This window comes from Ipomoea triloba, chromosome 1 (assembly GCF_003576645.1).
Source record: "Ipomoea triloba cultivar NCNSP0323 chromosome 1, ASM357664v1".
Lineage (NCBI taxonomy): Eukaryota > Viridiplantae > Streptophyta > Magnoliopsida > Solanales > Convolvulaceae > Ipomoea > Ipomoea triloba.
This window is the reverse complement of record NC_044916.1, coordinates 6977024-6989351: the sequence shown is the minus strand read 5'-3', so window position 1 is coordinate 6989351 and position 12328 is coordinate 6977024. Positions and strand designations below refer to the sequence as shown.

General features: G+C 36.1%; 2 protein-coding genes across 3 annotated transcripts; both read right to left on the bottom strand.

Annotated features, from left to right (window-relative positions):
- LOC116020721 (ankyrin repeat-containing protein ITN1-like) lies at positions 1–4589 on the bottom strand. The gene is made up of 4 exons (XM_031261256.1): positions 3994–4589; positions 1811–2684; positions 1702–1726; positions 1–673 (listed from the first exon to the last, which is right to left on the bottom strand). The coding sequence occupies exons 1-4, from the start codon at positions 4582–4584 to the stop codon at positions 67–69; spliced, it is 2097 nt and encodes a 698-aa protein (XP_031117116.1). The 5' UTR covers positions 4585–4589; the 3' UTR covers positions 1–66.
- A 2079-nt stretch (positions 4590–6668) lies between these two features.
- On the bottom strand, positions 6669–11930 carry LOC116019295 (ankyrin repeat-containing protein BDA1-like). 2 transcript variants are annotated; one of them, XM_031259451.1, is made up of 2 exons: positions 11281–11930; positions 6669–7839 (listed from the first exon to the last, which is right to left on the bottom strand). In XM_031259451.1, the coding sequence occupies exons 1-2, from the start codon at positions 11869–11871 to the stop codon at positions 6865–6867; spliced, it is 1566 nt and encodes a 521-aa protein (XP_031115311.1). In that variant the 5' UTR covers positions 11872–11930; the 3' UTR covers positions 6669–6864. The 2 variants fall into 2 exon arrangements, with proteins under 2 accessions (XP_031115311.1, XP_031115318.1); XM_031259458.1 differs by having other exon boundaries at positions 6669–7821; positions 11281–11929.
- Between the last annotated feature and the right edge of the window lie 398 nt (positions 11931–12328).

Sequence of the window (12328 nt, the reverse complement as noted above, 5' to 3'; positions counted from 1 at the left end):
CTCCCCTAATAACTTTAGATTCATACACTCAAACTGAATTAGAAGATTCTGTCTTTATCCTAAACTTCAAGCGACAGATATCTGGTCACATGAGTCCATAACCACAGAACTAGAATTCACCTGCGACTTTCTCTTGAACGCTCTGCCCAACCATTTTATCATATTGATTGTCATCTGAATTGCATGCCCTATAACCAGAATCATAGCAAGTCCTTCTAACACAGCGACCCCAATTCTGAACAAGTACTGTGCTATGTTCATGTTCTTTCCCTTGGGAGTAATCATGTGTATACAGAAGAAATAACTTAACGCCATCCCTGTAATAGCCACCCACATTATGATCATCATGATGAACATAAAGAATTTCCGGCTTAGCGGCAACCCACTTATCAACAGCAGTATTATACTCAGAGATGCCAGGAAGCTCGTCGTGTTGGCCACTAGGAACAAATTATAAACCAGTGGCTTGTAGTAAGACATTACGGATTTCCCAATTGTTGCATTTATCTTTGTGTCGTTCAAATTAGACGGTGAAGCAGACGAATTATTGGAGTTTCCCTGTAAAGAAAAAATAGTATTGATGTTGTTTTCGATTTGTGACTCACTTATAACTATATCGTCTTGCAGTAATCCGCCTGGAGGGCTAACGACGGCCTGGAACGCCATTGTNCAACTCCTCAGCATTGATGGCCAACGTTCAGCTCCTCAACATTGATGACCGACGTTCAGCTCCTCAGCATTCAACACCTCAGGTATTGATGTCCAACGTTCAACTCCTCATCAATGCTCCGTTACTGAGCTGAAAGGAATAAAAGGACTCACAACCACATAGTGAGGGGGACTTCTGACTAGACAAAACAACACTGAATTCATCTGTACACTGAGCACTACGCTCTGAGCACTACGCTCAATATTGTATTCAAATACTTGATAACACTCAATAATACTCAAATACATACCGGTAACACATTATTACCGTCAAAATGTATACATCAAGATTTTGTGTGTGGGAGTAAAAGTTGGGAGTAGAAAATGGGAGTATACATAATATTTTCCTTTTAACTTATGATATCTTGTTAAAGCAAAACTTTATGATGCTAGCTATGTTGATTTGGACCATTAATGACTTTCTTATCTATGGTATGTTATCTGCATGGTGAACCACAGAAAAAATAGCATGTCCTTATTGCGTTCATCATACTAAATCATTTTTATTAAAGAATATGCATAAGACATGTTGGTTTGATTGCCATTTCCAATAGATCACCTCTTTAGAAAAAATTGTGATTCTTTCATCAAACAACTCGTGGATAGAGAAGTCAAGACCCCCAAGGATTTGGGGATAGGAGAAGAGTTGTTGGCTACTGTATGTACGGATGTTCCCAAATGTTATTAACAATCCAATTGGTCAACTTGAAGGATTTAGATGTTAACATAGTTAGAAGAAAAAAATGATCTTCTCTCTCTCTAAAAAAAAAAGGATCCTCTAGAATTTACCATATTGAAAAAATAATCTTCTCAGTCATAATTTGAATGTTGATATAACTTATATATAGAGGAATGTTACAATAAATTAGTTAATATTATGATATTAAGGTAGCTTTAACCAAACAAGTTAATATTATATTTTGAGAATTCAAACTACACAAATAAGATAATATCATATTTTCAAAATCATTGTATTTCAAGGGATAATCCTACATTTTATTGGATAAACCAGACTCCCCTAATAACTTTAGATTCATACACTCAAACTGAATTAGAAGATTCTGTCTTTATCCTAAACTTCAAGCGACAGATATCTGGTCACATGAGTCCATAACCACAGAACTAGAATTCACCTGCGACTTTCTCTTGAACGCTCTGCCCAACCATTTTATCATATTGATTGTCATCTGAATTGCATGCCCTATAACCAGAATCATAGCAAGTCCTTCTAACACAGCGACCCCAATTCTGAACAAGTACTGTGCTATGTTCATGTTCTTTCCCTTGGGAGTAATCATGTGTATACAGAAGAAATAACTTAACGCCATCCCTGTAATAGCCACCCACATTATGATCATCATGATGAACATAAAGAATTTCCGGCTTAGCGGCAACCCACTTATCAACAGCAGTATTATACTCAGAGATGCCAGGAAGCTCGTCGTGTTGGCCACTAGGAACAAATTATAAACCAGTGGCTTGTAGTAAGACATTACGGATTTCCCAATTGTTGCATTTATCTTTGTGTCGTTCAAATTAGACGGTGAAGCAGACGAATTATTGGAGTTTCCCTGTAAAGAAAAAATAGTATTGATGTTGTTTTCGATTTGTGACTCACTTATAACTATATCGTCTTGCAGTAATCCGCCTGGAGGGCTAACGACGGCCTGGAACGCCATTGTTGCCAGCAAAGAAGCCGCCACCATTAATGCGTCTCGCGTTTTTTGAACCCAGTGCTTTGCATTTGGTCTTTTTCTTTTGCTTTTCTTCTTGTTACCGGGTGGTTTTTGGCTCGTTTGTGTGGCGTTTATGAGGTGACATGCATTATGTTTAGCTCCCTTGTGGCTAAGAAGTTGTGCAATGCCAATCTCCTTCACATCATTTCTACTCTGAAGGAGAATGTCCATAGCTGTTAACCCACTTAGGTTCTGAGCATTCACTTCTATTGCAGTATACATGAGCAAAAACTTCACTGTCTGCATGTAACAATTCCCATGCCCTCTTCGTAAGTTAGGTATGTAGTAACAATATATATATTCATCAGTGTTAAACATTGTTGAGATTTAACAAAAAACAATAACAATAACATAAAATAAAGAAGACAAGATTTGCATGATTCGGTAGTTGGCACACAATGTGTCCATGTCTACGGAGGCAAGTTATTCTTTTGTTAATTGTGCATGATCTGATAGAATGCCTAGAGATACAACCAATGTATTTATAGACATCTCTAGACATGTACATGCACAAAATATCAATGTACCACGAATCCGACCCACTGGGCTCACTCCTAATCCTTGAGACAAACTCAACAAATGTAGAAGAAGGAATAATTGAAGAAAACAAATGAAATGAAGATGGGATTTGTTTGTATAGGTTATATTTAGTCAAAGTTTGCTGGTCTGAATTTACCAAGTCATAACTCTTGATAAACAATGGATAAAGACATTGGATTTGAATGTCCAAAGAACTAGTTCAATTTTTTTTTCTCTCTTGGTTATGATAACAATTTTAAATTTAATTATTAATTTTATTAGATTTAATATTAAATTTGTATAAACCGTTCATGTTTCGGTTTAAATATCTTAATTAAAGACTTCATTCTTTTTAAATTTGAAATATTTTGGACTAAAAGTAATTGTTTTAAAAATTTCAGCATTAAATCTAGCTAGTTAAATTGATAATTTTATTACTATAGTTCAAAATCCAAAAGAAGAATTAGCTCGTAAAATATATGAAGAAATTTTAACTATTTTAAATTTTCAAAAAAGTTTATATATGTGATTATGTGCTTTTCGCAAACAATTTTATTTGAAAAAAGAATATAACAATTCGTTTCTAATTAAATAGGAACATTTTTTTATATTTGATTTTAAAAATATCATCATATGTTGCAAATGAATTCATTAATTGTTTTTCAAGTGGCTATTTTTATAATATTGTAATTTTCTTTGGATGACCAGGTGTGCAGTGAAAATCCCTCTTTGTGACCCTAGTTGCAAGATATCAAAAGAATGTAAACCAGTTTATGATTTACATAATTGACTAATTTAAACTGAGGTTAAATTGCCAGAGACCTTGTGGTCTAGTGGTACCCGGTGTTCCGGTTTACACTCCCACATGGATGATGGGGGTGGATTTGAGTCTCAGTGGAGGTAATTGTTGAGAAAGTAGCTATGAACAGATACTACATTGTAACAGAGTCAGCAATCTGAACAAGTTGGTTGAGGTTGCCCATATCATAATATTTTGAAGAAAAATTAACTAGAATAACACAAAAGTTACCTCAATTTGTTTATCTGTTACTGCAACATGCAATATAGTGTTACCAAAAGCATCTCTACAATTCACAAAATCCTCACCGCGGTCTCCCATCATCTCCACCATAATCTTCAAAGCCTCCAACTGGCTATGCTTAACACACATATGCAAAATGCTCTCTCCCAACCGCTCATCACCCACGCCCATCATATCAACTAATCCACTAATAGAAATTGCATTAATCAGCTCCTTCAACACATCAACTCTCCCTTTTATCGCCGCAAGGTGGACCGGAGTTAGGCCATCTCTATCACGAGCCAAACACATCCCGGGATCGACTAACAAAATGGTTCTAACCACATCAACGTGCCCTTTGGCCGCCGCGAGGTGAATAGGGGAGGAATGCTTCGAGTTCAACTCCTTAACGAGTTTGGGTTTTTTTCTAAGGATTTCTTTAACAAAATCATGGTGTCCTAGGATTGCTGCGACATGTAATGGTGTTTCGGAATAAATATTCACTATGGTTCGATCCAGAACCAAAGGGTCTTCATGTAATAACCTCTTTAGGGTTGCTGCATCTCCCTCTAGTGCAGCTTCGAAAACCCTTCTCTCCATTTTTATTTTTTCTCACACTGTATACTATTGAGACATGCATTTGAGTTAGGGTGCAGTGTCTTATAGTTTTAGCTCCCATATTGGAATTTTCCAAGTAAATTTTCTCAAACGTCGAAAGAAGTTTCGTAGTGTATGTTGACTTTAGTAACAGGTAGAGTCTGGCCAGATGGGCACGCAGATCGCATACGGTATTTCAGAATACGAAGCAGATGACGTCCAATTAAAAATATTTAAATTTTGGGATAAACTCAGCCAAAATGACTAAGGATATAAACTTGTAACTATAAAGTCACAAGTTTGAATATTAACTTTTTGGTTTGAGCCGATCAACTATAGACAATTTAGATCCCGGCAAGGATTACAAAGAGAGATTTATTTAATGCACATATTTAGTTAGTCGTTGCGGTTTGTAGATGAATAACTTGCTTGTCTTCCACGGCTTTAGTACAATTACAAAGCATATAAACTATGAAAATAACAATATAAAGGCCTAAAGGGGTGTCAACCTGTCCTCTTGTCATATTCATATCGCGGCAAGACATTTTTATAAGAAAATATGCTTTTAATAAAACATGTTGTAACAGTTTATTAATTCCAACTATTCACACGTGTCCACCAGTTTACGACCCAAATCTGTTTGCAACATATATAATTTCATTTCGATGGTTTTCTTTACTATGATCGATGGGAATGGTGTTAGTACAAAATTAGTATGAAAATATTAATTTAGTAATTAATTGGTATATGCTAGTTGTTTTGGTTGGATTATTATAAGTATGATGGTCTAAATGATTTTGTGAAACTGTTGTTGAAGTATTTTCTTTGGAGGTTTATTCTTGATGTCCTAATGAAAGTAATTACATGATGAGTGTGACTGAATTTTCTCAATAAACATGTGGCTATTATTTACTCCACTCTGTAAATGGCATGAGTAAATGACAACAAAATAGCCTAATATCATGGTGTCCTTACACTAAATTTGGAGCAGTGTAATGAAGAGAATTGAAGTTTCAGGTGCTGATAATTTTCCACAAAATTCGTGAAAGAAACTTCAAGAAAAATAGGGATAGATTGGAGTATTATCTGGAGTAGCTGCTCCACTTGATACTTGTACAAGCTATGTTGAAATCCAGGTTGGTTACAGTTTGTGTAATTGGCCGGTAGAATTAGATCAAATTGTACTTGTAAAATTTTTCATATAGTTTATTTATAAGGTTAATGTTTAAATAGGTGGTAGACCTAATTTTATAATTCATTGAACCTTGTATTGTAAAAACTGCGGGTTGATCTTTGAGTGAAAAAGTTTTGGGCATGGCCCTGCAGTTTGGGATGTGTTCTCCAACTGCGTCATCAAATTCAACTGTGTACTTAATTTGGTGCTTTATTTGCTTTATATTGTGTTTGGAATATTATTAAGAATAATTACGTACTCCGACTAATACTCCATCTGATTTTTAAATTGTTTATGTTTATCTACATTACATAATTTCAAATGGTATGGAAGATATCATTATTGAGAAAGGCAAAAACTTAGGTGAGATGGGTCGGGTCAAAATAAAATGTAATAATAATGTATTTAACTATTTATGAAAAATGTAACACTGGAATACATGTTTGTTACTTTAGAAAAGTTTAATACTTTTGAAAAAAAATGTAATACTTTTACATTTATTTATATTTAAAAGTATTACATTTTTCTTTAAAAGTATTATAGTTTCTTTTATTATAAGTAATAAACACTTGCCAACATTACGTATAAATGAAAATGTAATACTTTTGAAGAAAAATGTAATATTTTATATGAAAATATAAAAGTATTACACTTTTTCTTGCAAATAAAAAACACTATATATATTCCTAATTAATATAAGTATTACATTTTTATATTGATCCGATTTGACTTTCTTAGACCCATATTTTAAATATCAAAACATCAAAATATTATTTAAGTTCTCCCTAGCCACGCACATATTAAACTTTAAATATATACTCATCATCAATTGCTAAATACATAAATCTCCAATATGAAGATCGAATAAAGGAGTGTAACAGACTATATATACTATACGCTACATTAATATGGCTTCAGCAACAAGCATGCAGAACGTTCTAATACAACAAGCAACAACCAGAATGTTCTAATACAAGTTAATTAAAAGAAGTTTAATTTGTTGAACATATAATATATACACATAAACGTGCAATCCAACTATCAGCTTAAACTTTTAGTTGAGATGTAGCATATGCTTCAACAATTGAGTTGAGTACATAATAACTTAATTATATATCGATCCCGTGAGCAGAGTCGTCCTTACCCATAGAACTTGAATTCATGGTGGACGGCAGCTTTCTCTTCAATGCTCTCATTGCTCTGTACACCCATTTGACCACTTTGACTGTCATCTGAATTACATGCCCTAAGAAAAGAACCCCATGTCCTACTAACAAACACCCCCCGATGATGTACAAGTAAAGTCCTACGTTCATGTTTATCCACTGCGGTGTAATCATGTATATGCAGAAGAAATAACTTAACCCCATCCCAGTGATGGCCACCCACATCACGATAATCATAATGTACATAAAGAATTTCCGGCTTAGCGGCAAACCGCTTATGAACAGCAGAATGATACTGAGAGATGCAAGAAAGCTGATGGTGTTGGCCACTAGGAACATGTTATAAACCGGTGGCTTGTAATAAGACATCACGGATTTCCCAATTGTACAATTTATTGTCTCTGTGTCCTGTGCAACAGCTGGTGCAGGGGCAAAATCATTATAATTATAGTTGGACGATGATGATGATTCGGAGTTTCCTATAAAAGAAAAGAAACTGCTTGGATCATTTTGGACTTCTGACTCGCTTATAACTGTATCGCTGCTTTGGAATAAACCGCCTGGAGGGCTCACAACTGCCTGAAACGCCATAGTTGCCAGCAAAGACGCCGCCACCATTAATGCGTCTCTCATTTTTTGAACCCAGTGCTCCTTTCTATTATTATTGCCAATTGGCTTTTTTCTTTTGTTTTTCTTCTTGTTTTTGGAGGGTTGGCTCTGGGGGCTTTGCATTTGTTGCTGCTGCGATGCTTCTTTAGCTCCCTTGTGCGTAAGAAGTTCAGCAATGCCCATCTCTTTCACATCATTTCGAGTTTGAAGCAGAATGTCCATAGCTGTTAACCCATTCAAATTTTCAGCGTTCACTTCTATTGTTGTATGCATGAGCAAAAACTTCACAGTCTGCATATATGCAATCCTCTAGATTAATTGGTAAGTTAGGTAGTAACATTATATTTAATCATCATCGATGCATGTCGAACAAAATTAAAGCAAGTTCCTTAATTATACAATCTAATAATTAATTATTAAAAGGTAGGATGTTCTATTTACCCATGCAAAGATCACTAGCAGGTCGTGGGGGACACGTGTATGGCCAAGATTGAAGGCAAGTTGCAACGGTACATTTGTAAGCATCTGGAGGGTATTCAACAATATATAAGGCACCATTGCCTCCCCTTAAAAATCATCTCTTGGTTTACTAAATCATAGTTGGCTTAGTGGTTTGTGGTCCTAACCTTTAACCAATATTGTAGGGTTTGATTCCGAGTTGTTACGATATTATTCTTAGTTCATTATTTGGGCTATAGCTTGCACTTTGTATTTTTTTTTGTTTTTTTGTTTTTTTTTTTTGTTTTTGAAAGGTGCACTTTGTATTATTTATTTATTATTTGGGCTGCCGTTTTAGGTTAGTATCTCAGGCTTTGTACATGCTATTTTCGGCCAAATGCTCCGAGTAATAAAACTACTATTTTCCTACCCCCATTTTATACTTCCAAACTCAGATTATGGTGGACCCAGTACCGACAAAACCATCATTGGCACCGTCTGCGGAGATTACTACAAAAAGTACATGCTCTTAGTTTCTACCTGTTTTACCCTTTCCAATTACACAATTAAACCCGAGATACGCCAAAATGGCCCAGTCACAAAACAAGCATTCTAGAGACCTACAAGAACTCCTTAGCAAGTAAGGCGATGGTCGATCCAATTTGAGAGGGTCCGTTCCCCATTCAGTGAACATGAGAAGTCCAACTAGCACTATAGCCACCGTTAGAAGAGAAGCTACCGTCGATAGAACTAATCAAGGTCACTCGAGGGTCAGGCCCAACATCCTACCTTTAGCTCATGAGATAGCTAATGCAATTAGCAACTGGGCCGCCCAACAACAATGGGGGGCACAACCCAGCCCGACCAGATAGTCGATCGCTGACCCGAACACTCAAGCAAATCATCCTCTTACCCGAATCAGCACTCCACTAGCTAGGATGAAGGTATTGTAGAGGATGGGGGCCTAGTGCATTGGGCTCGAGGCCACAACTAAGGGACGAAATGAGGGATCAGTCATGGAGGGAGCCTGAACTCGTTCACGAGGAGGCCATCAATGAAAGTATTGACCATACCTCGACCATTAAGGGCCCGCAATCTGGGTAGATAACCATGGATTGAATAACAACACCTTGGTGGGTTTGCAAGCAGCCCAGTAATGTAAGGAAAATATTTCTGCATTAGAAAAATATTAACATATACTTTTGATTGGGCTTGTAGGCTGAGCAAGCTACCGAAAAATAAAAACAGACGCAGTAGTGGATCCATAAACAAGATAAGTGGTCCTAACGAAAGTTAGAAGCTCCACAGTCTAGATAGGAGACACTACAGCAAAAAATTAACACCCAAATGAGCTCATAAGCTACGTAAGCAGTCTTTGGAGGTAAGAAAAAAACGTACATTTCTACATCTTTTTTGGGCACGCAAGTAGGGAAGGCGGCTAGTGAGGTATCGCGCCTCAAGAAAAACAAAAGAGAGGAAAAAAAGTGATATGGGCCTGCATGTAGGGAAGGCATGTAGGGAAGGCGGCTCATCGGCTTGCATGTAGGGAAGACAGATGAACACTATCTTTTCTGAGCCGCAACAGCCGCAAGTAAGGAAGGTGGCCTAGCGAGGCATTGCGCTTTAAGAAAAAAAGAGAGACAAAAAATCATACGCGTTTGATGTAGGGAAGGCGGTGCAAGGAGCCTACGAGTAGGGGTGGCGGCTCATTAACCCGCATGTAGGAATTAAGGAGGCTAGCTAGCTGATAATCATCTTTTCTTGACCCTCAAGTAGGGAAGGCAACCCAGCGAGGCATCACGCCTCAAAAAAAAATAACTTTCCTTTTTGTTCAGAGACAGGTCGGGAGTGTCCGTCCATTTTTATTGCTAAAGAAGAAGGTAGCTTGGGGCAAAATAAACGAAGGATATGCTAACATGGGGTTTCAAACCCAAGATGTCCAACATAATAACACAAGCACTAACCATGTAAGCCATTTAAAATATCATATATTAAAAGGTAGGATGCTTTATTTACCCATGTGAAGATCGCTAGCATCCAGGTAGTGGGTACGACCAAGATTTAAGGTAAGCTGGAGCTGAACATTTGTCAAGCATCCGAAGGGTTTTAACAATATATAAGGCACCCTTGCCTCCCCTTAAAAATCATCCCTTGGTTCACTAAATCCTAGCTGGCTTAGTGGTTTGTAGTCCTAACCTTTAACCCATATATCAAGGTTTGATTTTAAGTAGCTACGATATTATTCTTAGTTCATTCTTTGGGCTATTACTTGTATTATTTATTTATTATTTGGGCCAGTGTCATAGGCTTTGTATGCACTATTTTGGGCTAACGCCCTGATGAACAATACTACTACTATTTTTCTACTTCCCGTTCTATACTTCCATATCAGGTTTATGGTGAACCCAATCCCGACAAAATCATCAAGTAACAATCATTTTATCCTAATTAAATAGTATTCACATATTAATATTACAATATTTATTGTAAGTAACAATTTATTCATTTCAAATCGTTATTAAATTTTATGTAATAAATATTACGATTTCTATTATAAGTAACAAATAACTATTATAGATTCGACACATCGGATTAAAAATTCATAAGACGGTACTAAAAAAAAAAAGAAGAAATAATAATAATAAGGTAAGTAAAATTTGATTATCAGGTCCACCTATATCGTTGTATGTCAATTTGCCAGCAAACGCCATAACATCTGTAGATGCCAATTCGCAAGCCAACTATGACTTTTTCAAATTTGGGGTTATTATAACTCGTCATAATCAATGGATAAAGACATTCTGAATTTTAAAAAGATCTAACTAGATTTTTTAAAAAACTGTTTTTTAGTATTAGTCTCATTGAGGCCATCACCTTCGTTGATGCTCAAATCCATAATCTCCAATTTGAAAGAGTCACTTCATGTCACTTGATCATAAGGTTATTGACATCTATATTTTATATTATTTAGTATAAAATATCTTAAAGGCTTCACTTTCATTGAATTTTTAAATATTCTAGACTAAAAATCAAACGTTTAAAAAATTAAATATACTTAAATTGATAATTATAATATAATTGAGAATCCAAAAGAAGAACTTGCTTATAAAATTTGTTTTAGTTTTGAAAGTATCATACATTATTGCATCTGTATTACTTTAACTATCTTAGCAAATGACTATATTTGAAGCATGTGTTACGTTTTATCTCAACTAAAAGAATAAACTGATATATTATATGTTTATAGTGTTATTTTACTGAAGAAAAAATGACATCGAATAGAATTTTTTTAAAAGAATAAAAAAGAATTACCTCAATTTGTTTATCTGACACTGCAAGATGCAGAATGGTGTTGCCAAAACTATCCTTATAATTCACAAAATCCCCACCACCATCTCCTATCATCTCCACCAGAGTCTTCAAAGCCTCCAACTTGCTATGCTTAACACACATATGCAAAATGCTCTCTCCCAACTGCTCATAATCCACGCCCATCATATCAACTAATCCACTCACTGAAATTGCATTAATCAGCTCCTTCAACACATCAACTCTCCCTTTGATTGCCGCGAGGTGGAGAGGAGTTAGGCCATCTCTATCGCGACCCTTACACATCTCGAGATCAACTAACAATATGGCTCTAACCACGCCGACATGCCCTTTGGCCGCCGCGAGGTGGAGAGGGGAAGACTGCTTGGAGTTCAACTCCTTCGCGAGCTCGGGTTTTTTTATGAGGATTTCATTAGCAAAATCATGGTATCCCAACATGGCGGCAACATATAATGGTGTCTCGCAGTTGACACTCACCAAGATTTTATCGAGAACCAAAGGATCTTCACGTAACAACCTCTTTAAAGTTGCTACATCTCCCTCTAGGGCTGCTTCAAAAACCCTTCTTTCCATTTTGATCTTTCTCTCACACTCACACGTAGTATACACTATTGAGACGCCCACTTGACTTAGGGTGTGTTATAGCTTATAGTACGTTTTAGTTCCCATATATATTGGTACTTTGCAAGTAAACTTCCACACCAATAATGAGTTTTGTGGACCCACACCAAGTAAACAACAGTACACAACCAAAATTAGTTTTGTGGGACCCACAAGAAAAATAAAAGAAAAAAAGTTTATAGAGTGACAGCCAGCAGTTAGCAATCACTTTAGGGTGCGTGCGAGCAATCACTAGTGTTTTTATTATGGAATAAGGTTCAAATTAACCACTGAAGGTAACTTGATTACTGAATAAAAAAAGAAGTGTAATTAGACTAATGAACACTCCAAATGTATGTAATTTCACCTGGTAGCAGGTTACCATACATTTCATCAGGTTACTTGTTTGTGGACGGTGAATTGGTATTTT

Excerpts from the sequence above, each read along its gene's own strand:
- LOC116019295 (XM_031259451.1), bottom strand. The coding sequence starts at position 11,871 with ATGGAAAGAAGGGTTTTTGAAGCAGCCCTAGAGGGAGATGTAGCAACT. Across the intron at positions 7,840-11,280 it reads TGTCAGATAAACAAATTGAG|AGGATTGCATATATGCAGAC; the intron begins GTAATTCTTTTT and ends CAATTAATCTAG.